The 25,816-nt window shown below is 40.7% G+C and overlaps 1 protein-coding gene across 3 annotated transcripts in view; it reads right to left on the minus strand.

Moving 5' to 3' along the window:
- The window catches only part of mRpS9 (mitochondrial ribosomal protein S9), a 93,356-nt gene extending 80,575 nt beyond the window's left edge, over nt 1-12,781 (minus strand). Inside the window, exons 1-3 of one of the 3 annotated variants that reach the window (XM_053781420.2) lie at nt 12,582-12,781; nt 7,533-7,686; nt 1,259-1,362 (exon numbers count right to left, since the gene is read on the minus strand). In XM_053781420.2, the coding sequence (XP_053637395.1) occupies nt 1,259-1,362; nt 7,533-7,686; nt 12,582-12,590 (267 nt within the window). In that variant the 5' untranslated portion in view covers nt 12,591-12,781. Of the gene's footprint in view, nt 1-1,258; nt 1,363-7,532; nt 7,687-12,494 lie in introns of all 3 variants that reach the window. The other 2 variants (XM_070096354.1, XM_053781419.2) reach the window with 2 other exon arrangements.
- Nucleotides 12,782-25,816: the final 13,035 nt, after the last annotated feature.

Here is a 25,816-nt window from a genome sequence, read left to right on the forward strand (position 1 = left end):
GTAAAAGTAGGCCTTAGACAAGGATGTGTGATGTCACCGTGGTTGTTTAATATATTTATAGATGGGGTTGTAAGAGAAGTAAATGCGAGGGTCTTGGCAAGAGGCATGGAGTTAAAAGATAAAGAATCACACACAAAGTGGGAGTTGTCACAGCTGCTCTTTGCTGATGACACTGTGCTTTTGGGAGATTCTGAAGAGAAGCTGCAGAGATTGGTGGATGAATTTGGTAGGGTGTGCAAAAGAAGAAAATTAAAGGTGAATACAGGAAAGAGTAAGGTTATGAGGATAACAAAAAGATTAGGTGATGAAAGATTGAATATCAGATTGGAGGGAGAGAGTATGGAGGAGGTGAACGTATTCAGATATTTGGGAGTGGACGTGTCAGCGGATGGGTCTATGAAAGATGAGGTGAATCATAGAATTGATGAGGGAAAAAGAGTGAGTGGTGCACTTAGGAGTCTGTGGAGACAAAGAACTTTGTCCTTAGAGGCAAAGAGGGGAATGTATGAGAGTATAGTTTTACCAACGCTCTTATATGGGTGTGAAGCGTGGGTGATGAATGTTGCAGCGAGGAGAAGGCTGGAGGCAGTGGAGATGTCATGTCTGAGGGCAATGTGTGGTGTGAATATAATGCAGAGAATTCGTAGTTTGGAAGTTAGGAGGAGGTGCGGGATTACCAAAACTGTTGTCCAGAGGGCTGAGGAAGGGTTGTTGAGGTGGTTCGGACATGTAGAGAGAATGGAGCGAAACAGAATGACTTCAAGAGTGTATCAGTCTGTAGTGGAAGGAAGGCGGGGTAGGGGTCGGCCTAGGAAGGGTTGGAGGGAGGGGGTAAAGGAGGTTTTGTGTGCGAGGGGCTTGGACTTCCAGCAGGCATGCGTGAGCGTGTTTGATAGGAGTGAATGGAGACAAATGGTTTTTAATACTTGACGTGCTGTTGGAGTGTGAGCAAAGTAACATTTATGAAGGGATTCAGGGAAACCGGCAGGCCGGACTTGAGTCCTGGAGATGGGAAGTACAGTGCCTGCACTCTGAAGGAGGGGTGTTAATGTTGCAGTTTAAAAACTGTAGTGTAAAGCACCCTTCTGGCAAGACAGTGATGGAGTGAATGATGGTGAAAGTTTTTCTTTTTCGGGCCACCCTGCCTTGGTGGGAATCGGCCAGTGTGATAATAAAAAATAAAAAAAAAAATATTAATTCTCTACTCCACAAATGCTACTTGAAATCTCTTACATATAATGAGTTACAAAACACTTACATCAATATCTTCATCTGTGAAAGTTTCAGGATCTTCTCCCATCATGTTGGCAAGATGACGACGACCAATTTCATACTCCGTAGTTTTTTCAAACATAAGTGCATCTATACAAAGAAAAAATTACATATAAATTATGAAAACAGCACTGTCCTCTACTCTCTTGTTCTGAATGAGGAATATGTTCGTAAGGAAAGTTTGCTAATAGTGAGTGTGTTGAACGAAAACAGTTTACTACAGTAAATAGATTTTTAGATTTTAGACCATATCCCTAGACAAAGTATCCTCAGTAAATGACAAGCAAGATACCAAATGTAATTTAAACATTCAATGCTTTGGTTTGTCCTGGACCATTGTCATTCAGACACATTAACAATGCACAACTTTGGTGTCAAACTCTGATATTTTCATAATGGGTAGGTGCTAATACATCATTTATACTGTATCTGAAAACCAAAAACATGACTTCATTAAACCTCTTACAATGTCGTCCTGTGGTGATGCCAAACTTTCAGTCTTTACATAAATATTTTTATTTATTAATTATTATCACACTGGCCGATTCCCACCAAGGCAGGGTGGCCCGAAAAAGAAAAACTTTCACCATCATTCACTCCATCACTGTCTTGCCAGAAGGGTGCTTTACACTACAGTTTTTAAACTGCAACATTAACACCCCTCCTTCAGAGTGCAGGCACTGTACTTCCCATCTCCAGGACTCAAGTCCGGCCTGCCGGTTTCCCTGAACCCCTTCATAAATGTTACTTTGCTCACACTCTAACAGCACGTCAAGTATTAAAAACCATTTGTCTCCATTCACTCCTATCAAACATGCTCACGCATGCCTGCTGGAAGTCCAAGCCCCTCGCACACAAAACCTCCTTTACCCCCTCCCTCCAACCTTTCCTAGGCCGATCCCTACCCCGCCTTCTTTCCACTGCAGACTGATACACTCTTGAAGTCACTCTGTTTCGCTCCATTCTCTCTACATGTCCGAACCACCTCAACAACCCTTCCTCAGCCCTCTGGACAACAGTTTTCGTAATCCCGCACCTCCTCCTAACTTCCAAACTACGAATTCTCTGCATTATATTCACACCACACATTGCCCTCAGACATGACATCTCCACTGCCTCCAGCCTTCTCCTTGCTGCAACATTCATCACCCATGCTTCACACCCATATAATAGCGTTGGTAGAACTATACTCTCATACATTCCCCTCTTTGCCTCCAAGGACAAAGTTCTTTGTCTCCACAGACTCCTAAGCGCACCACTCACCCTTTTCCCCTCATCAATTCTATGAATCACCTCATCTTTCATAGACCCATCCGCTGACACGTCCACTCCCAAATATCTGAATACATTCACCTCCTCCATACTCTCTCCCTCCAATCTGATATCCAATCTTTCATCACCTAATCTTTTTGTTATCCTCATAACCTTACTCTTTCCTGTATTCACTTTTAATTTTCTTCATTTGCACATCCTACCAAATTCATCCACCAATCTCTGCAACTTCTCTTCAGAATCTCCCAAGAGCACAGTGTCATCAGAAAAGAGCAACTGTGATAACTCCCACTTTATGTGTGATTCTTTATCTTTTAACTCCACGCCTCTTGCCAAGACCCTCGCATTTACTTCTCTTACAACCCCATCTATAAATATATTAAACAACCACGGTGACATCACACATCCTTGTCTAAGGCCTACTTTTACTGGGAAAAAATTTCCCTCTTTCCTACATACTCTAACTTGAGCCTCACTATCCTCGTAAAAACTCTTCACTGCTTTCAGTAACCTACCTCCTACACCATACACCTGCAACATCTGCCACACTGCCCCCCTATCCACCCTGTCATATGCCTTTTCCAAGTCCATAAATGCCACAAAGACCTCTTTAGCCTTATCTAAATACTGTTCACTTATATGTTTCACTGTAAACACCTGGTCCACACACCCCCTACCTTTCCTAAGGCCTCCTTGTTCATCTGCTATCCTATTCTCCGTTTTACTCTTAATTCTTTCAATAATAACTCTACCATACACTTTACCAGGTATACTCAACAGACTTATCCCCCTATAATTTTTGCACTCTCTTTTGTCCCCTTTGCCTTTATACAAAGGAACTATGCATGCTCTCTGCCAATCCCTAGGTACCTTACCCTCTTCCATACATTTATTAAATAATTGCACCAACCACTCCAAAACTATATCCCCACCTGCTTTTAACATTTCTATCTTTATCCCATCAATCCCGGCTGCCTTACCCCCTTTCATTTTACCTACTGCCTCATGAACTTCCCCCACACTCACAACTGGCTCTTCCTCACTCCTACAAGATGTTATTCCTCCTTGCCTTATAACACGAAATCACAGCTTCCCTATCTTTATCAACATTTAACAATTCCTCAAAATATTCCCTCCATCTTCCCAATACCTCTAACTCTCCATTTAATAACTCTCCTCTCCTATTTTTAACTGACAAATCCATTTGTTCTCTAGGCTTCCTTAACTTGTTAATCTCACTCCAAAACTTTTTCTTATTTTCAACAAAATTTGTTGATAACATCTCACCCACTCTCTCATTTGCTCTCTTTTTACATTGCTTCACCACTCTCTTAACCACTCTCTTTTTCTCCATATACTCTTCCCTCCTTGCATCACTTCTACTTTGTAAAAACTTCTCATATGCTAACTTTTTCTCCTTTACTACTCTCTTTACATCATCATTCCACCAATCGCTCCTCTTCCCTCCTGCACCCACCTTCCTGTAACCACAAACTTCTGCTGAACACTCCAACACTACATTTTTAAACCTACCCCATACCTCTTCGACCCCATTGCCTATGCTCTCATTAGCCCATCTATCCTCCAATAGCTGTTTATATCTTACCCTAACTGCCTCCTCTTTTAGTTTATAAACCTTCACCTCTCTCTTCCCTGATGCTTCTATTCTCCTTGTATCCCATCTACCTTTTACTCCCAGTGTAGCTACAACTAGAAAGTGATCTGATATATCTGTGGCCCCTCTATAAACATGTACATCCTAAAGTCTACTCAACAGTCTTTTATCTACCAATACATAATCCAACAAACTACTGTCATTTTGCCCTACATCATATCTTGTATACTTATTTATCCTCTTTTTCTTAAAATATGTATTACCTATGACTAAACCCCTTTCTATACAAAGTTCAATCAAAGGGCTCCCATTATCATTTACACCTGGCACCCCAAACTTACCTACCCCATCCCTCCCTAAAAGTTTCTCCTACTTTAGCATAAATATATGAGTAAGTAACCATGAAATTCAATTAATGAAAAAATAAAAATATAGTTATTGGTCTATAACCAAAGACCATTTCACTGAAGACTGACTTTTGAGATCTGTCAATATATCTTGAATATCCGGAGTTGCTGGACTCTTGTTTACACTATGTACTAGCCTAGTTGAGTTTGCAGGGTCCAATCATAGCTCCTAGGCTTACCTCTTATGTACTAATGACCAAGTTTATTGATTCCCAGCCTCCTGTGCCCTATCCTTCATACCTGAGTTTTACTCTTGAACCCAGCCTGTGATCAGACTGCCTTGGTGGCTGTCTGATCATCATTGCTATTGTACCAGCAAGAATAGTACTACACAGCCATCATAGCTCAGATGATTAAATCCACTTGTGAAAACTTGTCTAGTTTCTGTAATACACATCTACACTTGAGTAATTTATTGTGATTTCAGGAGGCATTGCATAATGAAGTGCTATGTAATGTTAAAGAAATTTTCCACAAAATTATTCACATTATGGCTAAAGGTTTGGCTCATTTTTACATTTGATGTGTTTTATTGCTCTGGTAAAGTTGTTCACTGAAGGCTTTAGTAATATTTATCATTAGAAAAGTGGGGCTCTAGTCTGTTATACTGTCAGTGATTATATCAGCATTATGTTAGTCCAAGTATTGTCTCGAGACAGAAATCTCTTGGTAATTCAAGTGGGTTTTGTAACTGAGAATGCTGTATAGTATTAAGAGGCAAGGGTACATACTGTTCAAGATCATTTGGTTGGCAAAGGTTTGTGTTGTAGTTACCAGCAACTGAGCTTGTTGTTAATCACAGTATTATTTTTCTAAGAATGTCATTGAAATTAATTATGGTGTGTGAAATTCTGTATAGTCTTCAACTGTTATTAGGGATTTAGCATAGGAGAAGGTAAACTGAGGAAATATATTTTCTCTGAATTCATCCGTAGTGTTCGTGACATTTATACATTGCAATTATTGACAAGTCTACAGTAGTGAATGGTTGTATACCAACCTATGTTGAATACATTTATTATATTCAGTTTCAACCAGGTCATTCTTAGCATTATAAATAAAATTTTGGTAACTAATTCATATCAAAATTTTTACTTAGGGACCTTGTATTATAGCAAAATAACTTATATTATTTATTTTATTTATTTATGTCTTTGCAAATAGTACATTGAGATTTTGCATTTACAATAATGGGTTGCAATGCAGAGAGAGCCTCTATTATGCCTAGGCATAATGGGCCGACTTAACATTATTGGCTTACAGATTATTTAACACTAAGAATTATGTCATAGTTGTACAGCAGAATATTAATTATATCATAGTTGTATAGTAGATTATTAATTATAAGTGAATCTAATTTATATAAGACAAAAGATATATTCATATATTCAAAAATGCTTTTTTGTGAAAACAATGATTCAATTATATTCCTGTCAACAAGGGATAAAAGGTTCAAAGTAATTGTTGAAATTATGATGTGGGAATACATAAGTATGTGTGTACTGAGTATTCAGCATTTAGTCTAGGGTGATTAAGTGGCTTTTGAGAATTTGAGAATTTTACTACAGACCTTTTTTTGAATGGTTTGCTGCCTTATAATACAGTAGACTGTCATTTAACATGGTTTTGTCTTGCATGTTTTGGTTATAGCACGATTGAAGAATGAGGCACATTTTTGTTTAACACGTCGTAAAATTAATTTAACACGGTTGTGGGAGGGAAACATTTTGAGCACACAGTTGCCCGCAGGGCGGGATGGGCTATTGCCATCCCCTGCCAGCATCAGCCACCCCCACCACCCTCCCAGCCTTTATTTCGGTTCATATGTGTGTTGGACGAACCTGTGCCAGTAGCTCGCTGTGTTTGTTTAGAAAAGTATTAATTGCCATATCTTAAATCTGCCAAACAATCATGGAACTCAGTAGGCATACAAGTGTTGCTGAAAGTTGCAAGAAAAGGTTTAAGCTTTTAGGTTTTAGAATTAATGAAGAAAATAGAGATATCAGACAAGAGACAGCCTGTAGCCGGAATGAAGTGTCATTTTGTACACAAAAAGAATGAGGTAACTATAAGTTTGTGTGATGACTGACTGACTTGCTGACTTCACTGACTTTACTTATTTGATTGACTGGCTTACTGACTGATCTGACTGAATGACTTGACTGACTGAATTTGACTGACTGACTTGACTGAATGACTTACTGACTTGACTAACTGATTTACTGAACTGACTGACTGATTTACTGAACTGACTGACTGATTTACTGAACTGACTGACTTACTGACTTGATTGAATAACTTACTGACTTGACTGACTGAATAACTGACTTACAGAATGACTAAGTTAGACTTTTCACTTTTTCACAATTATCAACAAACACCAGCACCCACAATTTAAGGCAAGAAATACTATTATTTCTGTTGAATTTGTAGTCTTAAGCAGTAAAAACAACATAATACATCACAACAATGAACTACAATTACATATTCCTTTTATTTTTGTAAGATCTGGAGGTCTAAATAAAAAGTTGTTTGGCTTTTTGGGGGCCCCAGGAACATAACCCCATTTTTCCCAAAAGTTCTTTAGTTTGTCTAACACAGTTTTGTCTAACACAGCGTGTTCAGGAACGTAACTACCGTGTTAAAAGACGGTCTACTGTAATTAAAAATTCCACCAATAGCGTACCGACTGCTGTAAACATCCTTTAATAGGTTATGTGGCAGATCAATATTTGCAAGCATATACAAAAGTAACTAGTGGGGTCAGTTTTTAAGCATATACGGGGTGAGAACTGTGATCATCCCCAGGAGTTGTACCTTATGGAAGCAGCCTCCTCATTTTCCAAAAATGAACTAGAGCTTTGCTGGGCATACACTACTCAACAGCTCACACTGCATTAGAGTATTAATAAGTGATCTCTAATGACTCTTACCTAACACAAAATAAGAAGGTTCTAACATCTTACCAAGTGCCTGTGCTTTCTCTTGATATGCCTTCATAGCTTTGCTAACTTTAATAAGCTGGTTACCACTTCCCTCATGTTTTATGGTATCTGATGCTGGAACACTGGTTAAGGGCTTGCTTGAAGGTTCAGGTGTAGTACTATTCCAACACCTAATCTGAAACAGAAAGTATATCTAAGCATATCTATGTGGGAAAGACCAGTAGAAAGCTTATAATTACTGAATGTGAATAAATAACAGTTCCCTGACTTATTTTGTAAAGTGAACAGGTATTTTATTTTTTGATAATTTTCACTAAGTTTCCCTTCTTTTGTTACTGTAACCTTACCAGCATTTTTATTTTAAAAGTTTTAGCTTTTTATTTTAAAAATTTTAGCTTTTTAAAGACTAAGGTACAGTGGACCCTCGGTTATCGGCCGTTCCACTTATCGGCCAACTCAGTTATTGGCCGTTTTTTCGGCTTCCAGTTATCAGCTGTTATTTTGCTTATCAGCCTTATTGGACGCATCCACCGCCAGCCGCCTGCACGTTCCTGAGTCAGTGTGGCTGTGTCTCTGGGCGAGTGAGGAAGATTCTGCTTATTCATCCAAACATTTCGCTATAATCCATTGTTTTTGGTGGTTATTGATTAAGTGCAACTGCAAAATAAGTAACCATGGCCCCAAAGAAAGTTCCTAGTATAGTTCCTTTGGTAAAGAAAGTGAGAAACATGACAGAATTCAAGGCAGGCAGGCATAGAAGCAAGGAGTGTAGCAGACATGCAGGGAGTGTAGCATGCAGGCAGTGTAGCAGGCAGGCAGTGTAGCAGGCATGCAGGGAGTGTAGCAGGAATGCAGGGAGTGTAGCAGCCATGCAGGGAGTGTAGCAGGCATGCAGGGAGTGTAGCAGGCATGCAGGGAGTGTAGCAGGCATGCAGGGAGTGTAGCAGGCATGCAGGGAGTGTAGCAGGCATGCAGGGAGTGTAGCAGGCATGCAGGGAGTGTAGCAGGCATGCAGGGAGTGTAGCAGGAAGGCAGGGAGTGTAGCAGGAAGGCAGGGAGTGTAGCAGGAAGGCAGGGAGTGTAGCAGGAAGGCAGGGAGTGTAGCAATGTTTATATGTGATGTACGTTTAATAATAATCACTCTTGGGAACATTAAATGTCTTATTTTAGGTTAATATAGACATTTTCATTAATCCATATATGATATTTTCTTCAAAATTATATAAGAAACACGTTACATAGCATAGGGCATATAAACATAGCGTATAAACATGCAGTATTTATATGCTTTCGAGTGGAGAATCAGGTGGAGAGTAAACATTACGTTTTTTCTGATTCAGCATTAGAGAAAACTGTGAATCTGGCATCTCGCCCAGTAACTGCCCATCATACTCATTTGTTTACAATTCTTGGCATGAATTATTCATTACTTCTCCCTTTGTTTATGATGGCATCTGAAGGCAGTTGTTAGAAATGATTAAACTCAGTGAATATGGTAATAATATGGCTGTGTAGTGTAGCCCAGGGGGGGCTACATACGTGTACTGTACCCACATCTACCGCTGCCTACACTGACTTCCTACAAATAAATACTACTCACCTCTTGGCCTGCATTAAGACTACAAATATTTTAAGGTAAATAATGAATGTACTCATTGTTTTCTGTATGTAAAACTATAGTTAATCTTTAAAAAATGTATTTTTTGCAAATACTTTTGGATGTCTGAAACAGATTAATTGGATTTACACTAATTCTCATGGAAAATATTATTTCGGTTTTCGGCCGACCTTCTGGAATGGATTACAGCCAATAACCGAGGGTCCACTGTAATTGCTAATGACCGACAAGTCATGACATCATTTCAGATGATGTTTTCTATAATTAGTTTCCTGCCAACAAATAAGATTACCGACAAAATTTATGAATATCTAACATATCTGTACCTAATCAAACCAAACTGTGATATTCAGAGAATGTGTGTGGGGGAAGGGGTCATCCTAGGAAAGGTTGGAGGGAGGGGGTCAAGATTTTGTATGCAATGGACCTGGACATCCAACAGGCATGTATCAGCATATTACATAGGAGTAAGTGGAGGCAAGTAGTTTCTAAGACTATACATGTACTGTTGGAGTGTGAACAAGGTAACATTTATGAAGGGATTCAGGAAACTGGTTAGCCAGACTTGAATCCTGGAGGTAGGAAGTACAGTGCCTGCACTCTGGATATTGCAGTTTGGAGGGGGATCTGAGCACACCTCTGGCAAGATGGTAAAGTGTTTCTTCTTTTTCAGGTCACCCTATCTTGATGGGAGATGTTTAAAAAAATTATATTATTATTATGTACTATTATTACTGTGGGATACAGCAAACAGAAGTGAATCTTTGAAATAATGTTCACTGCTTTAGAAACTTTAATGTATGTCAGATGAGTATACTGCATATAAGTTTGTTATTTAAGTGTGTATCCACAAAATATTGAAGATATTTTTGTGTGATTTTATTTTAAATTTTTATTATTATTATTATTATTATTATTATTATTATTATTATTATTATTATTATTATTATATTCATGGGGAGAGTACCAAACCCAAAGGGTTCATATAGTACCTGGGGAATTGGGAGGAAATCAGATTTGATCCAAGGAAATGCTTTGGATATTAAGTGGCTTTCTTTTGAGCCTGTAAATACAGCAAATTATATTTGTATCATAATTGCATCAAAACTGTAACCAATCACTGTAACTTTGATGTATACTTCTAAGAAATAAAGATTATTATTTGATTTTGATCAAAATCCCCTCATCATTAAGTAGTCTCTCAGAGGAGGAGCAATTTTATTAACAAATATAAATAAGGAGGGTTTGGATGTAAGTACATATGTACATACTCTACTGGGCATCCTGTTGAATTTAATTGTGGAGTCAATTAGTTTAAATAACCAACATATATATGTTTTCATACATACTATACATTGTAATTATAAACAAAAATATATTTACTATAAATAATGCAAGTGATTTCATTAATGTTCCCAAGTAATCAATCGGTTAGAAGTCTGATATTTTCCTAGTGAATATCCTAGTAGTGAAGAGTTCTCCACACATAAATTTTCTACAGCTATTAGGCAAGCACTAACCAGTATGTAAAGAATGTGACTGGTTAACATGTGGTAATATTTTTAACAAGTCAATTATTATTACAAGCAAAAAGAAGTGCTAAATCTACAAGGGTCATACAGCATTAACAAGTTGAAGAACCTGCTGTCTGGATAACCCACTGATATCAGTTGTTTAAAAATGTGGAGACTTCGTAACAACCATGACAAAGATGATGGATAGCTAGTAATTTCAGTTACTGGGATATGCTAGATTAAATTCTAGACAATTCACTGTACAAAACCATTGTAAAAATTCATACTTATGAGGCTCAAATAAAAATATATGGTAATAGATGATGACTGCTCTGTGGCAGATTTCAACTATTAATTCTAATTTGAATTGTACAATATTAAGTTTGCTTCACTGTTGAAATCATTTTTGTCATCGAAATGATAAAAAGAAAAAAAAATTAACGACACCTAACCTAAGGCAGGTGAAATTGCTGACCTAGAAATGTACAGAGAACCTTCACGGTGCACATAACGGAGATAAAACACCTCAATTACTGGGAGCGCTTGAAGTTCCTAAAACTGTATTCCCTGGAACGCAGGCATAAGAGATACACGATTATATACACCTGGAAAATCCTAGAGGGACTAGTACTGAACTTGCACATGAAAATCACTCACAACGAAAGCAAAAGACTCGGCAGACGATGCAACATCCCCCCAATGAAAAGCAGGGGTGTCACTAGCACGTTAAGAGACAATACAATAAGTGTCAGGGTCCTGAGACTGTTCAACTGGCTCCCAGCATACATAAGGGGGATTACCAATAGACCCCTGGCTGTCTTCAAGCAGTCACTGGACAAGCACCTAAAGTCGGTTCCTGACCAGCCAGGCTGTGGCTCGTACATTGGATTGTGTGCAGCCAGCAGTAACAGCCTGGTTGATCAGGCTCTGATCCACCAGGAGGCCTGGTCACAGACCGGGCCGCGGGGGCGTTGACCCCCGGAACTCAATCCAGGTAAACTCCAGGTAACAAATCCCACCAAGCCCAACCTAAAATAACTTAATCTAGCCATTAGAAGGTAAGTATATTCGTTCGTCCAGGTGCACGACACGACTTAACACTGCTGACTGGCTCAGCTCTGTATGACCTTTATGGGTTTAACACTTTGGTATGATAATAATAATATAATAATAATAATAATAATAATAATAATAATAATAATAATAATGGTGACTGGCTCAGACGTGCTATGCATCCCAAATAAGTGCACTGTTGTTGCAAATATTCCCCAAAATAACAATTTATACAAGAAATACTTATTAAGTGATGTACAATGGTTATATGTATTGTAAAATATAAACTAATGCTCGAGTGCCGCCAAGTAGTATAGTCGTAAACTATAGCCAAACTTATATAAAAAATTCACAGCATTGTATCATATAAAGAATATAGAAAAACTATTTAGTATTTAACTAAGTTTATTTAGGTACGGGTATAAATAATTACAATTACTATACTAACATGTGCAATTACTAAGAGACCATACAATAAGTGTCAGGGGCCCGAGACTGTTCAACTGCCTCCCAGCATACATAAGGGGGATTACCAACAGACCCCTGGCAGTCTTCAAGCTGACACTGGACAAGCACCTAAAGTCAGTTCCTGATCAGCCGGGCTGTGGCTCGTACGTTGGTTTGCGTGCAGCCAGCAGCAACAGCCTGGTTGATCAGGCTCTGATCCACCAGGAGGCCTGGTCACAGACCGGGCCGCGGGGGCGTTGACCCCCGGAACTCTCTCCAGATAAACTCCAGGTAATACGTAACTTATTAACCGTATTTTATACCTATAAAACAAATTTCTTAAATTATTACCTGTAACCCGTATGGAGTTCTAACTTGTGTGATATAAGAATTACGGAAAACTTTTGCAGAATTACGCACAAGATTTCCTATACATACAGACGCCATGATCAAATGTTTCTTGTGTGTTGGGTTTATAAGAGCCACTGACAGCTTAAGTTGTATCTCGCTCGGCGTCCCGCTCACACCACCAACATGTATTTCCCGAGGTCGGCCACTGAAAGAAATGGAACAAAAGTTCCTTTTTAAATAGAAATAGAAACTTGAAAATTTCCAATTAGATCCGGTGGACCCCTTGACAAGTCCCACTGGAGTGAGACGCCCACACTTTACCTGAGTTGGTAGCCAGCTTACATCAAAATTGTAAAGAATTATCAGCAGAACGGAAAATGGAGCGGGCTAAATAATAATAATAATAATAATAATAATAATAATAATAATAATAATAATAATAATAATAATAATTTTATTATAAGTACATGTACATGATATACAGTTGTAGCTGACATCAGTGACATCAGTGACTACTATGTACAAAGCTGGGAGCCTTGCAGTGTCTGCAATGGAAGACACTGTCATGCAGATTCGGGTGTCATCTGCAAAGGAAGACACGGTGCTGTGGCTGACATCCTTGTCTATGTCGGATATGAGGATGAGGAACAAGATGGGAGCTAGTACTGTGCCTTGTGGAACAGAGCTTTTCACCGTAGCTGCCTCGGACTTTACTCTGTTGACGACTACTCTCTGTGTTCTGTTAGTGAGGAAATTATAGATCCATCGACCAACTTTTCCTGTTATTCCTTTAGCGCGCATTTTGTGCGCTATTACGCCATGGTCACACTTGTCGAAGGCTTTTGCAAAGTCTGTATATATTACATCTGCATTCTTTTTGTCTTCTAGTGCATTTAGGACCTTGTCGTAGTGATCCAGTAGTTGAGACAGACAGGAGCGACCTGTTCTAAACCCATGTTGCCCTGGGTTGTGTAACTGATGGGTTTCTAGATGGGTGGTGATCTTGCTTCTTAGGACCCTTTCAAAGATTTTTATGATATGGGATGTTAGTGCTATTGGTCTGTAGTTCTTTGCTGTTGCTTTACTGCCCCCTTTGTGGAGTGGGGCTATGTCTGTTGTTTTTAGTAACTGAGGGACGACCCCCGTGTCCATGCTCCCTCTCCATAGGATGGAAAAGGCTCGTGATAGGGGCTTCTTGCAGTTCTTGATGAACACAGAGTTCCATGAGTCTGGCCCTGGGGCAGAGTGCATGGGCATGTCATTTATCGCCTGTTCGAAGTCATTTGGCGTCAGGATAACATCGGATAGGCTTGTGTTAATCAAATTTTGTGGCTCTCTCATAAAAAATTCATTTTGATCTTCGACTCTCAGTCTGGTTAGCGGCTTGCTAAAAACTGAGTCATATTGGGACTTGAGTAGCTCACTCATTTCCTTGCTGTCATCTGTGTAGGACCCATCTTGTTTAAGTAGGGGCCCAATACTGGACGTTGTTCTCGATTTTGATTTGGCATAGGAGAAGAAATACTTTGGGTTTCTTTCGATTTCATTTATGGCTTTTAGTTCTTCCCGCGATTCCTGACTCCTAAAGATTCTTTTAGCTTAAGTTCGATGCTTGCTATTTCTCTGACCAGTGTCTCCCTGCGCATTTCTGATATATTGACCTCTTTTAGCCGCTCTGTTATTCTTTTCCGTCGCCTGTAAAGGGAGCGCCTGTCTCTTTCTATTTTACATCTACTCCTCCTTTTTCTTAGAGGAATAAGCCTTGTGCATACATCGAGTGCCACCGAGTTAATCTGTTCTAGGCATAAGTTGGGGTCTGTGTTGCTTAGTATATCTTCCCAGCTTATATCGGTTAGGACTTGGTTTACTTGGTCCCACTTTATGTTTTTGTTATTGAAGTTGAATTTGGTGAATGCTCCCTCGTGACTAGTCTCATTTTGTCGGTCTGGGGCTCCACGCATACATGTCTGAACCTCAATTATGTTGTGATCTGAGTATATTGTTTTTGATATGGTGACATTTCTTATCAGATCATCATTGTTAGTGAAGATGAGGTCTAGTGTATTCTCCAGTCTAGTAGGCTCTATTATTTGCTGGTTTAAATTAAATTTTGTGCAGAGATTTAAAAGCTCGTGTGAGTGTGAGTTTTCATCAGAGCTGCCTCCTGGTGTTATTACTGCAACAATATTATTTGCTATATTCCTCCATTTTAGGTGCCTTAAGTTGAAATCCCCCAGGAGCAAGATGTTGGGTGCAGGAGCTGGAAGATTTTCCAGACAGTGGTCAATTTTTAACAGCTGTTCCTGGAATTGCTGGGATGTTGCATCCGGAGGCTTGTAGACTACCACAATGACTAGGTTTTGGTTCTCGACCTTTACTGCTAAAACTTCCACTACGTCATTTGAGGCATTAAGCAGTTCTGTGCAAACAAGTGACTCTGCAATGTACAGGCCAACCCCCCCCTTTTGCCTGTTCACTCTGTCACATCTGTATAGGTTGTAACCTGGGATCCATATTTCGTTGTCCAAGTGATCCTTTATGTGGGTCTCAGTGAAAGCCGCGAACATTGCCTTTGCCTCTGCAAGCAGTCCACGGATGAAAGGTATTTTGTTGTTTATTGCTGGCTTTAGACCCTGTATATTTGCAAAGAAGAATGTCATCGGACTGGTGGTATTGTTGGTACTGGGGGGGGATTTTTTTTCCGGCATTAGTATCTGTATCTGTTGGTTTGGAGTGGAGGCCATCGACTGTGGTTCCACTCCAGGAATGACTGGATTTGGTGTACGATTTCTGCCATTTCCTGCCAGTTTTTTTTCCTTCCTGGCACTAAAAAACCTCTCCCTCTTGAGTGGCTGTGGCTACCCAGGTTTTCCCATGGCCTGGATGTTTTGTATCTTTTTGTCCCCTTTAGATGGTATGCCTGGCAATTTAAGTTATAGCACAGTCTTTCCTGTACTGAAGAGGTACACATTTCAGGGTGAAAAAGCTTACAGGAAGGGAGTTTACATTTTCCTGTTGTCATATGGGCATGTTGTTATGCAGAGCATTTCGGGCAAATTAGGTCAGTTTTGTCGCAGGATGCGATCCAAACCAGTCGATTAACTCCCAAATACCCATTTTACTGATGGGTGAAAGTAAACAACCGATGTAAAGAAACACCCCCAATGTTTCTACCCTCTCTGGGAATCGAACCCACGCTTCACCGTGTGAAGCGAGAGCTTTAGCCACCAGGCCACGGGGCACAGTAAAATTGAGTTAACGTAAGGTGCCCCTCCTGTAACGGGCCCAGTAGGCCAAGTAGATGAAGACAAGCATCCCGGAGAGAACGGGGAAAATTTGTCACTGATACTTAGGCGAAAGCGAAACGTCCACACTCGACGAAGGTTGGCGAAGACGTCCTTTAAAATCCAATTTGCTGATGGATTATGTTCATATATTTGCTGGAGTTGTTAAGGTCCATCAACCCTAAACACAAGCAAAGCCAGGAATCGTACTCGCTGAGTAAACACGTCTACACTCCACCAACACCGGTGCAGAAATTAGTAAGTATAGTAAGTAAGTTTATTCAGGTATACACAAATACAGTTACATAGATTATCATACATAGTAGCATATACACTGATCTCTGGCTGAAGGAGACTCGAACCTACGAACCTTGGAACAAGGTACGCAGTGCTTTACCAATCTACCCACACTGGACCAATACCTTGGAGTCCAGCTTGCGCTATTCAAATTCAAATTCAAAGTTTATTCTCTATAAGGATTACAATGCTGAGTTTACAGAATTTGGTTATTGTGTGGTTTACATGTAGTAAAATAATGATTACAGAGTGTACCACTAGAACACCTAGCATGGCTAGGCATTTCAATTCAAAGTTTATTCTCTATAAGGATTACAATGCTGAGTTTACAGAAATTTGGTTATTGTTTGGTTTACATGTAGTAAAATTGTGATTACAGAGTGTACCACTAGAACGCTTAGAATGGCTAGGCATTTCGGGCATACTTAGTTTTATTCTTAATTGTAAAATATTACAAATTATGAGGTAAGTTGGTATTATGGCTAAGTGACTAAATACTAGTTTGTGAGTTTAGCAATGTGAATGCTTTTGTTTTGGCACAGTACATAGTTTCAGTATTGGAGTATCACAGGATTCATTATTTTAAGACTGAGATTAATATTTCTGTTTATGGTCAAATGAGTGAGCGAGTGTAAGTGTGAACCACCAGGTGGTATTCGTGTAGTTAGTTGACGGGGTGTATCAGGGAGATAAGATGTTTTCTAATGGTAGTTTTGAAGGTGATGAATGTGTCTGCAGTTCTAGAGTTCTCAGGTAGGGTATTCCAGATTTTAGGGCCTTTGACATACATTGAATTTTTGTAAAGGTTTAGTCGGACACGGGGAATGTCGTAGAGATGTTTGTGTCTGGTGTTATGCCTGTGGGTTCTGTCACAACTATCAAGAAAGCGTTTTAGGTCAAGGTTGATATTAGAGTTTAAGGCCCTGTAGATATAGATTGCACAGTAGTAAGTGTGGATGTACTGAACTGGGAGTAAGTTTAGATCTATGAAGTGTGGGGGGGGGGGGTGTTGCCAGGGATGGGATTTAGTGATTATTCTTACTGCAGCTTTTTGTTGGGTTATTATTGGCTTTAGGTGTGTTGCTGCAGTTGATCCCCAAGCACAAATAGCATAGGTGAGGTATGGATAAATAAGTGAGTGGTATAGTGTGAGAAGGGCATTTTGCGGCACGTAGTATCGTATCTTGGAGAGGATCCCAACCGTTTTGGATACTTTTTTGGCTATATGCTGGATATGGGTGCTGAAATTCAGGTTGTAGTCAAGGTATAAGCCTAGGAATTTTCCCCCATTATTTCTGGTAATTAGAGTGTTGTCAATCTTAATGTTAATTTGTGCATCTCCTGCTCTGCTACCAAACATAATATAGTAGGTTTTGTCAGTGTTAAGCGTAAGTTTATTGGCTGTCATCCAAGTCGATATTTTAATCAGCTCCTCATTCACAATGGTGTTGAGGGTGGCAAGATTAGGGTGAGAGATGACATAAGTCGTGTCATCAGCAAAGAGAATGGGTTTCAGGTGTTGGGATACGTTTGGAAGGTCATTGATGTATATGAGGAAGAGCAGGGGACCAAGGACACTTCCCTGCGGAACTCCTGTATCAAGTGGCCGTGTTGCTGATGCTGTGTCTTTAATGGTGACGTACTGATACCTATTAGTAATGTAAGATTTGAAATAAGCAAGCGCATGGCCTCTTATACCGTAGTGATCAAGTTTGTGGAGTAGGATGTCGTGGTTTACTGTGTCAAAAGCTTTTCTTAGGTCAATAAAAATTCCTAGTGGATATTCCTTATTTTCCAATGCTGTGTAAAGCAGATCTAGCATTTTTATGATTGCATCATTAGTGCTTTTATTTTTCCTGAATCCAAACTGGCAGGGGTTGAGTATGTTTTGAGCCGTTATAAATGAATACAGTCTCCTGTGCACGAGTTTCTCAAAGATTTTGGATAGCAATGGTAAGTTAGATATTGGCCTATAGTTGTTTAAGTCTGTAGGGTCACCACCTTTATGTATTGGTGTAACCCTTGCCATCTTGAGTAGTTTCGGGAAGGTGCTAGTCTCTATTGACTTGTTAAAAAGTAATGAAATAGCATGCGAAAGGACATGGGCCGCTCGCTTGTACAGTAATGGTGGGACATGAGACAGATTCCCCGAGTTATTTTTAAGTGACTTTATGATCTCAATGACTTCCGTGGGCTCAGTTGGTGCAAGATAGAAGGAATTAGGGAAATTTCCATCTAGGGGCAGACTTAGTTTAATTCTTGTTTTTAAAATACTACAAATTATGAGGTAAGTTGGTATTATGGCTAAGTGACTAAATACTAGTTTGTGAGTTTAGCAATGTGAATGCTTTTGTTTTGGCACAGTACATAGTTTCAGTATTGGAGTATCACAGGATTCATTATTTTAAGATTGAGATTAATATTTCTGTTTATGGTCAAATGGGTGAGTGAGTGTAAGTGTGAACCACCAGGTGGTATTCGTGTAGTTAGTTGACGGGGTATATCAGGGAGATAAGATGTTTTCTAATGGTAGTTTTGAAGGTGATGAATGTGTCTGCAGTTCTAGAGTTCTCAGGTAGGGTGTTCCAGATTTTAGGGCCTTTGATATACATTGAATTTTTGTAAAGGTTTAGTCGGACACGGGGAATGTCGTAGAGATGTTTGTGTCTGGTGTTATGCCTGTGGGTTCTGTCACAACTATCAAGAAAGCGTTTTAGGTCAAGGTTGATATTGGAGTTTAAGGTCCTGTAGATGTAGATTGCACAGTAGTAAGTGTGGATGTACTGAACAGGGAGTAAGTTTAGATCTATGAAGAGTGTGGGGGTGTGTTGCCAGTTTAATAGTTTAGTATGTTTATTATGCACCCCATACCCATCCTGTGGGCGGTAGTCAAAAGATTACAGAGGTACATAATTGGTCCAGGGACTGGGCCTCAAAGTTTTGATAGCTGAGCAAGTTACAGAGGTAATGAATTCACAATTTACAAAGGTAATGAACTCACAATTTACAAAGGTAATGAACTCCAGGTAGGTCTAGTCACAATCATGACAAGTTACAAAGGTATTTACAGATTACAGAGGTACACAATGGGTCCAGGGACCGGGCTCCAAAGTTTTGATGGCTGAACTAGGTACAAGGTAATGAACTCACAAGTTACAAAGGTAATGAACTCACAAGTTACAAAGGTAATGAATACTGTAAGAATGGTTACTTACGTTTATACATGGCTGCAATCATGAACAAATTTTAGAGTAATGAGCAATTCACACTTCCACACCCGGTCACAACTGTAGTGAGTTATTGGTGCAAATGTTGATTGCTGAGTCTCTCTCTCTCACACACACACACACACACACACATACAAATTCATACACACACACACATAAACACACACACACACACACACACACACACACACACACACACACACACACACACACACACACACACACACACACACACACAAACTCATACACACACACGCACACACACTCATACACACACACACGCACACTCATACACACACACACACTCATACACACACACGCGTGTTGCCAGGGATGGGATTTAGTGATTAATCTTACTGCAGCTTTATGTTGGGTTATTATTGGCTTTAGGTGTGTTGCTGCAGTTGATCCCCAAGCACAAATAGCATAGGTGAGGTATGGATAAATAAGTGAGTGGTATAGTGTGAGAAGGGCATTTTGCGGCACGTAGTATCGTATCTTGGAGAGGATCCAACTGTTTTGGATACTTTTTTGGTTATGTGTTGGATATGGGTGCTGAAATTCAGGTTGTTGTCAAGGTATAGGCCTAGGAATTTGCCTTCATTATGTCTGGTAATTAGAGTGTTGTCGATCTTAATGTTAATTTGTGCATCTCCTGCTCTGCTACCAAACATAATATAGTAGGTTTTGTCAGTGTTAAGCGTAAGTTTATTGGCTGTCATCCAAGTCGATATTTTGATCCTCTCCTCGTTAACAATGGTGTTGAGGGTGGCAAGATTAAGGTGAGAGATGACATAAGTCGTGTCGTCAGCAAAGAGAATGGGTTTCAGGTGTTGGGATACGTTTGGAAGATCATTGATGTATATGAGGAAGAGCAGGGGACCAAGGACACTTCCCTGCGGAACTCCAGTATCAAGTGGCCGTGTTGTTGATGCTGTGTCTTTAATGGTGACATACTGATACCTATTAGTAAGGTAAGATTTGAAATAAGCAAGCGCATGGCCTCTTATACCGTAGTGGTCAAGTTTGTGGAGTAGGATGTCGTGGTCTACTGTGTCAAAAGCTTTTCTTAGGTCAATAAAAATTCCTAGTGGATATTCCTTATTTTCCAATGCTGTGTAGAGCAGATCTAGCATTTTTATGATTGCATCATTGGTGCTTTTATTTTTCCTGAATCCAAATTGGCAGGGGTTGAGTATGTTTTGTGCCGTTATAAATGAATATAGTCTCCTGTGCACGAGTTTCTCAAAGATTTTGGATAGCAATGGTAAGTTTGACTTTGATCCAAGGCAGCCAGCTTTCAGGGAGAAGGCTTACAGCTTTTCATCTCATCCCCTGCATGCATCAGCCTTACTAGAGATATTAACAATGCAAGGAATTCGCAAGAGCAGGCGAAATATACACAAACACTGATCTCTGGCTGAAATGCATGCAGGGGATGAGATGAAAAGCTGTAAGCCTTCTCCCTGAAAGCTGGCTGCCTGGGGGGGATGTTGCATCGTCTGTCGAGTCTTTTGCTTTCGTTGTGAATGATTTACGTGTGCAAGTTCGGCACTAGTCCCTCTAGGATTTTCCAGGTGTATATAATCATGTATCTCTCCCGCCTGCGTTCCAGGGAGTGCAGGTTCAGGAACTTCAAGCATTCCCAGTACTGAGGTGTTTTATCTCCGTTATGCACGCCGTGAAGGTTCTCTGTACATTTTCTAGGTCAGCAATTTCACCTGCCTTGAAAGGTGCTGTTAGTTTACCTGGAGTTTACCTGGAGAGAGTTCCGGGGGTCAACGCCCCCGCGGCCCGGTCTGTGACCAGGTGTCCTGGTGGATCAGAGCCTGATCAACCAGGCTGTTACTGCTGGCTGCACGCAAACCAACGTACAAGCCACAGCCCGGCTAGTCAGGAACCGACTTTAGGTGCTTGTCCAGTGCCAGCTTGAAGACTGCCAGGGGTCTGTTGGTAATCCCCCTTATGTATGCTGGGAGGCAGTTGAACAATCTCGGGCCCCTGACACTTATTGTATGGTCTCTTAACGTGCTAGTGACACCCCTGCTTTTCATTGGGGGGATGTTGCATCGTCTGCCAAGTCTTTTGCTTTCGTAGTGAGTGATTTTCGTGTGCAAGTTCGGTACTAGTCCCTCTAGGATTTTCCAGGTGTATATAATCATGTATCTCTCCCACCTGCATTCCAGGGAATACAGGCTTAGGAACCTCAAGCGCTCCCAGTAATTGAGGTGTTTTATCTCCGTTATGCGCGCCGTGAAGGTTCTCTGTACATTTTCTAGGTCAGCAATTTCACCTGCCTTGAAAGGTGCTGTTAGTGTGCAGCAATATTCCAGCCTAGATAGAACAAGCAACCTGAAGAGTGTCATCATGGGCTTGGCATCCCTAGTTTGAAGGTTCTCATTATCCATAATGTCATTTTTTCTAGCAGATGTGATTGATACAGTGTTATGGCCCTTGAAGGTGAGATCTTCCGACATGATCACTCCCAGGTCTTTGACGTTGGTTTTTCGCTCTATTTTGTGGCCAGAATTTGTTTTGTACTCTGATGGAGTTTTAATTTCCTCATGTTTACCATATCGGAGTAGTTGAAATTTCTCATCGTTGAACTTCATATTGTTTTCTGCAGCCCACTGAAAGATTTGGTTGATGTCCGCCTGGAGCCTTGCAGTGTCTGCAATGGAAGACACTGTCATGCAGATTCGGGTGTCATCTGCAAAGGAAGACATGGTGCTGTGGCTGACATCCTTGTCTATGTCAGATATGAAGATGACAAACAAGATGGAAGCGAGTACTGTGCCTTGTGGAACAGAGCTTTTCACCGTAACCGCCTCAGACTTTACTCTGTTGACTACTACTCTTTGTGTTCTGTTTGTGAGGAAATTATAGATCCATCTACCAACTTTTCCTGTAATTCCTTTAGCACGCATTTTTTGCGCTATTACGCCATGGTCACACTTGTCGAAGGCTTTTGCAAAGTCTATATATATTACATCTGCATTCTTTTTGTCTTCTAGTGCATCTAGGACCTTGTCGTAGTGATCCAGTAGCTGAGACAGACAGGAGCGACCTGTTCTAAACCCATGTTGCCCTGGGTTGTGTAATTGATGGGTATCTAGATGGGTGGCGATCTTGCTTATTAGGACCCTTTCAAAGATTTTATGATAAGGGATGTTAGTGCTATCGGTCTGTAGTTTTTTGCTATTGCTTTACTGCCCCCTTTGTGGAGTGGGGCTTTGTCTGTTGTTTTTAGTAACTGTGGGACGACCCTCGTGTCCATGCTCCCTCTCCATAGGATGGTAAAAGCTCGTGTTCTTGATGAACACGGAGTTCCATGAGTCTGGCCCTGGGGCAGAGTGCATGGGCATGTCATTTATCGCCTGTTCGAAGTCATTTGGCGTCATGATAATATCAGATAGGCTTGTGTTAACCAAATTCTGTGGCTCTCTCATAAAAAATTCATTTTGATCTTCGACTCTCAGTCTGGTTAGCGGCTTGCTAAAAACTGAGTCATATTGCGACTTGAGTAGCTCACTCATCTCCTTTCTGTCATCTGTGTAGGACCCATCTTGTTTAAGTAGGGGCCCAATATTGGATGTTGTTCTCGACTTTGATTTGGCATAAGAAAAGAAATACTTTGGGTTACTTTCGATTTCATTTATGGCTTTTAGTTCTTCCCGCGATTCCTGACTCCTATAAGATTCCTTCACACTTTAGTTTAATATCTTTATTATGCACCCCATACCCATCCTGTGGGCGGTAGTCAAAAGATTACAAAGGTACATAATGGGTCCAGTGACTGGACCCCAAAGTTATGATAGCTGAACTAGTTACAAAGGTAATGAACTCCAGGTAGATCTGGTCACAATCATGGCAAGTTACAGAGGTAATGAATCAGCCTCACTCCTATACATGGTTACAGTCATGAGCAAATTACAAAGTAATGAGCCACTGATACGTCCACACCTGGTCACAATTGTAATGAGTTATAAATACAAATATTAAGTGGATCATACACCCACTATTGTTGCAGTAATAACACCAGGAGGCAGCTCTGATGAAAACTCACACTCACACGAGCTTTTAAATCTCTGCACAAAATTCAATTTAAACCAGCAAATAATAGAGCCTACTAGACTGGAGAATACACTAGACCTCATCTTCACTAACAATGATGATCTGATAAGAAATGTCACCATATCAAAAACAATATACTCAGATCACAACATAATTGAGGTTCAGACATGTATGCGTGGAGCCCCAGACCGACAAAATGAGACTAGTCACGAGGGAGCATTCACCAAATTCAACTTCAATAACAAAAACATAAAGTGGGACCAAGTAAACCAAGTCCTAACCGATATAAGCTGGGAAGATATACTAAGCAACACAGACCCCAACTTATGCCTAGAACAGATTAACTCGGTGGCACTCGATGTATGCACAAGGCTTATTCCTCTAAGAAAAAGGAGGAGTAGATGTAAAATAGAAAGAGACAGGCGCTCCCTTTACAGGCGACGGAAAAGAATAACAGAGCGGCTAAAAGAGGTCAATATATCAGAAATGCGCAGGGAGACACTGGTCAGAGAAATAGCAAGCATCGAACTTAAGCTAAAAGAATCCTTTAGGAGTCAGGAATCGCGGGAAGAACTAAAAGCCATAAATGAAATCGAAAGAAACCCAAAGTATTTCTTCTCCTATGCCAAATCAAAATCGAGAACAACGTCCAGTATTGGGCCCCTACTTAAACAAGATGGGTCCTACACAGATGACAGCAAGGAAATGAGTGAGCTACTCAAGTCCCAATATGACTCAGTTTTTAGCAAGCCGCTAACCAGACTGAGAGTCGAAGATCAAAATGAATTTTTTATGAGAGAGCCACAAAATTTGATTAACACAAGCCTATCCGATGTTATCCTGACGCCAAATGACTTCGAACAGGCGATAAATGACATGCCCATGCACTCTGCCCCAGGGCCAGACTCATGGAACTCTGTGTTCATCAAGAACTGCAAGAAGCCCCTATCACGAGCCTTTTCCATCCTATGGAGAGGGAGCATGGACACGGGGGTCGTCCCTCAGTTACTAAAAACAACAGACATAGCCCCACTCCACAAAGGGGGCAGTAAAGCAACAGCAAAGAACTACAGACCAATAGCACTAACATCCCATATCATAAAAATCTTTGAAAGGGTCCTAAGAAGCAAGATCACCACCCATCTAGAAACCCATCAGTTACACAACCCAGGGCAACATGGGTTTAGAACAGGTCGCTCCTGTCTGTCTCAACTACTGGATCACTACGACAAGGTCCTAAATGCACTAGAAGACAAAAAGAATGCAGATGTAATATATACAGACTTTGCAAAAGCCTTCGACAAGTGTGACCATGGCGTAATAGCGCACAAAATGCGCGCTAAAGGAATAACAGGAAAAGTTGGTCGATGGATCTATAATTTCCTCACTAACAGAACACAGAGAGTAGTCGTCAACAGAGTAAAGTCCGAGGCAGCTACGGTGAAAAGCTCTGTTCCACAAGGCACAGTACTAGCTCCCATCTTGTTCCTCATCCTCATATCCGACATAGACAAGGATGTCAGCCACAGCACCGTGTCTTCCTTTGCAGATGACACCCGAATCTGCATGACAGTGTCTTCCATTGCAGACACTGCAAGGCTCCAGGCGGACATCAACCAAATCTTTCAGTGGGCTGCAGAAAACAATATGAAGTTCAACGATGAGAAATTTCAATTACTCAGATATGGTAAACATGAGGAAATTAAATCTTCATCAGAGTACAAAACAAATTCTGGCCACAAAATAGAGCGAAACACCAACGTCAAAGACCTGGGAGTGATTATGTCGGAGGATCTCACCTTCAAGGACCATAACATTGTATCAATCGCATCTGCTAGAAAAATGACAGGATGGATAATGAGAACCTTCAAAACTAGGGAGGCCAAGCCCATGATGACACTCTTCAGGTCACTTGTTCTATCTAGGCTGGAATATTGCTGCACTCTAACAGCACCTTTCAAGGCAGGTGAAATTGCTGACCTAGAAAATGTACAGAGAACTTTCACGGCGCGCATAACGGAGATAAAACACCTCAATTACTGGGAGCGCTTGAGGTTTCTAAACCTGTATTCCCTGGAACGCAGGAGGGAGAGATACATGATTATATACACCTGGAAAATCCTAGAGGGACTAGTACCGAACTTGCACACGAAAATCACTCACTACGAAAGCAAAAGACTTGGCAGACGATGCACCATCCCCCCAATGAAAAGCAGGGGTGTCACTAGCACGTTAAGAGACCATACAATAAGTGTCAGGGGCCCGAGACTGTTCAACTGCCTCCCAGCACACATAAGGGGGATTACCAACAGACCCCTGGCAGTCTTCAAGCTGGCACTGGACAAGCACCTAAAGTCAGTTCCTGATCAGCCGGGCTGTGGCTCGTACGTTGGTTTGCGTGCAGCCAGCAGCAACAGCCTGGTTGATCAGGCGCTGATCC

This window comes from Cherax quadricarinatus, chromosome 53, assembly GCF_038502225.1.
Source record: "Cherax quadricarinatus isolate ZL_2023a chromosome 53, ASM3850222v1, whole genome shotgun sequence".
Classification (NCBI taxonomy): Eukaryota; Metazoa; Arthropoda; class Malacostraca; order Decapoda; family Parastacidae; genus Cherax; species Cherax quadricarinatus.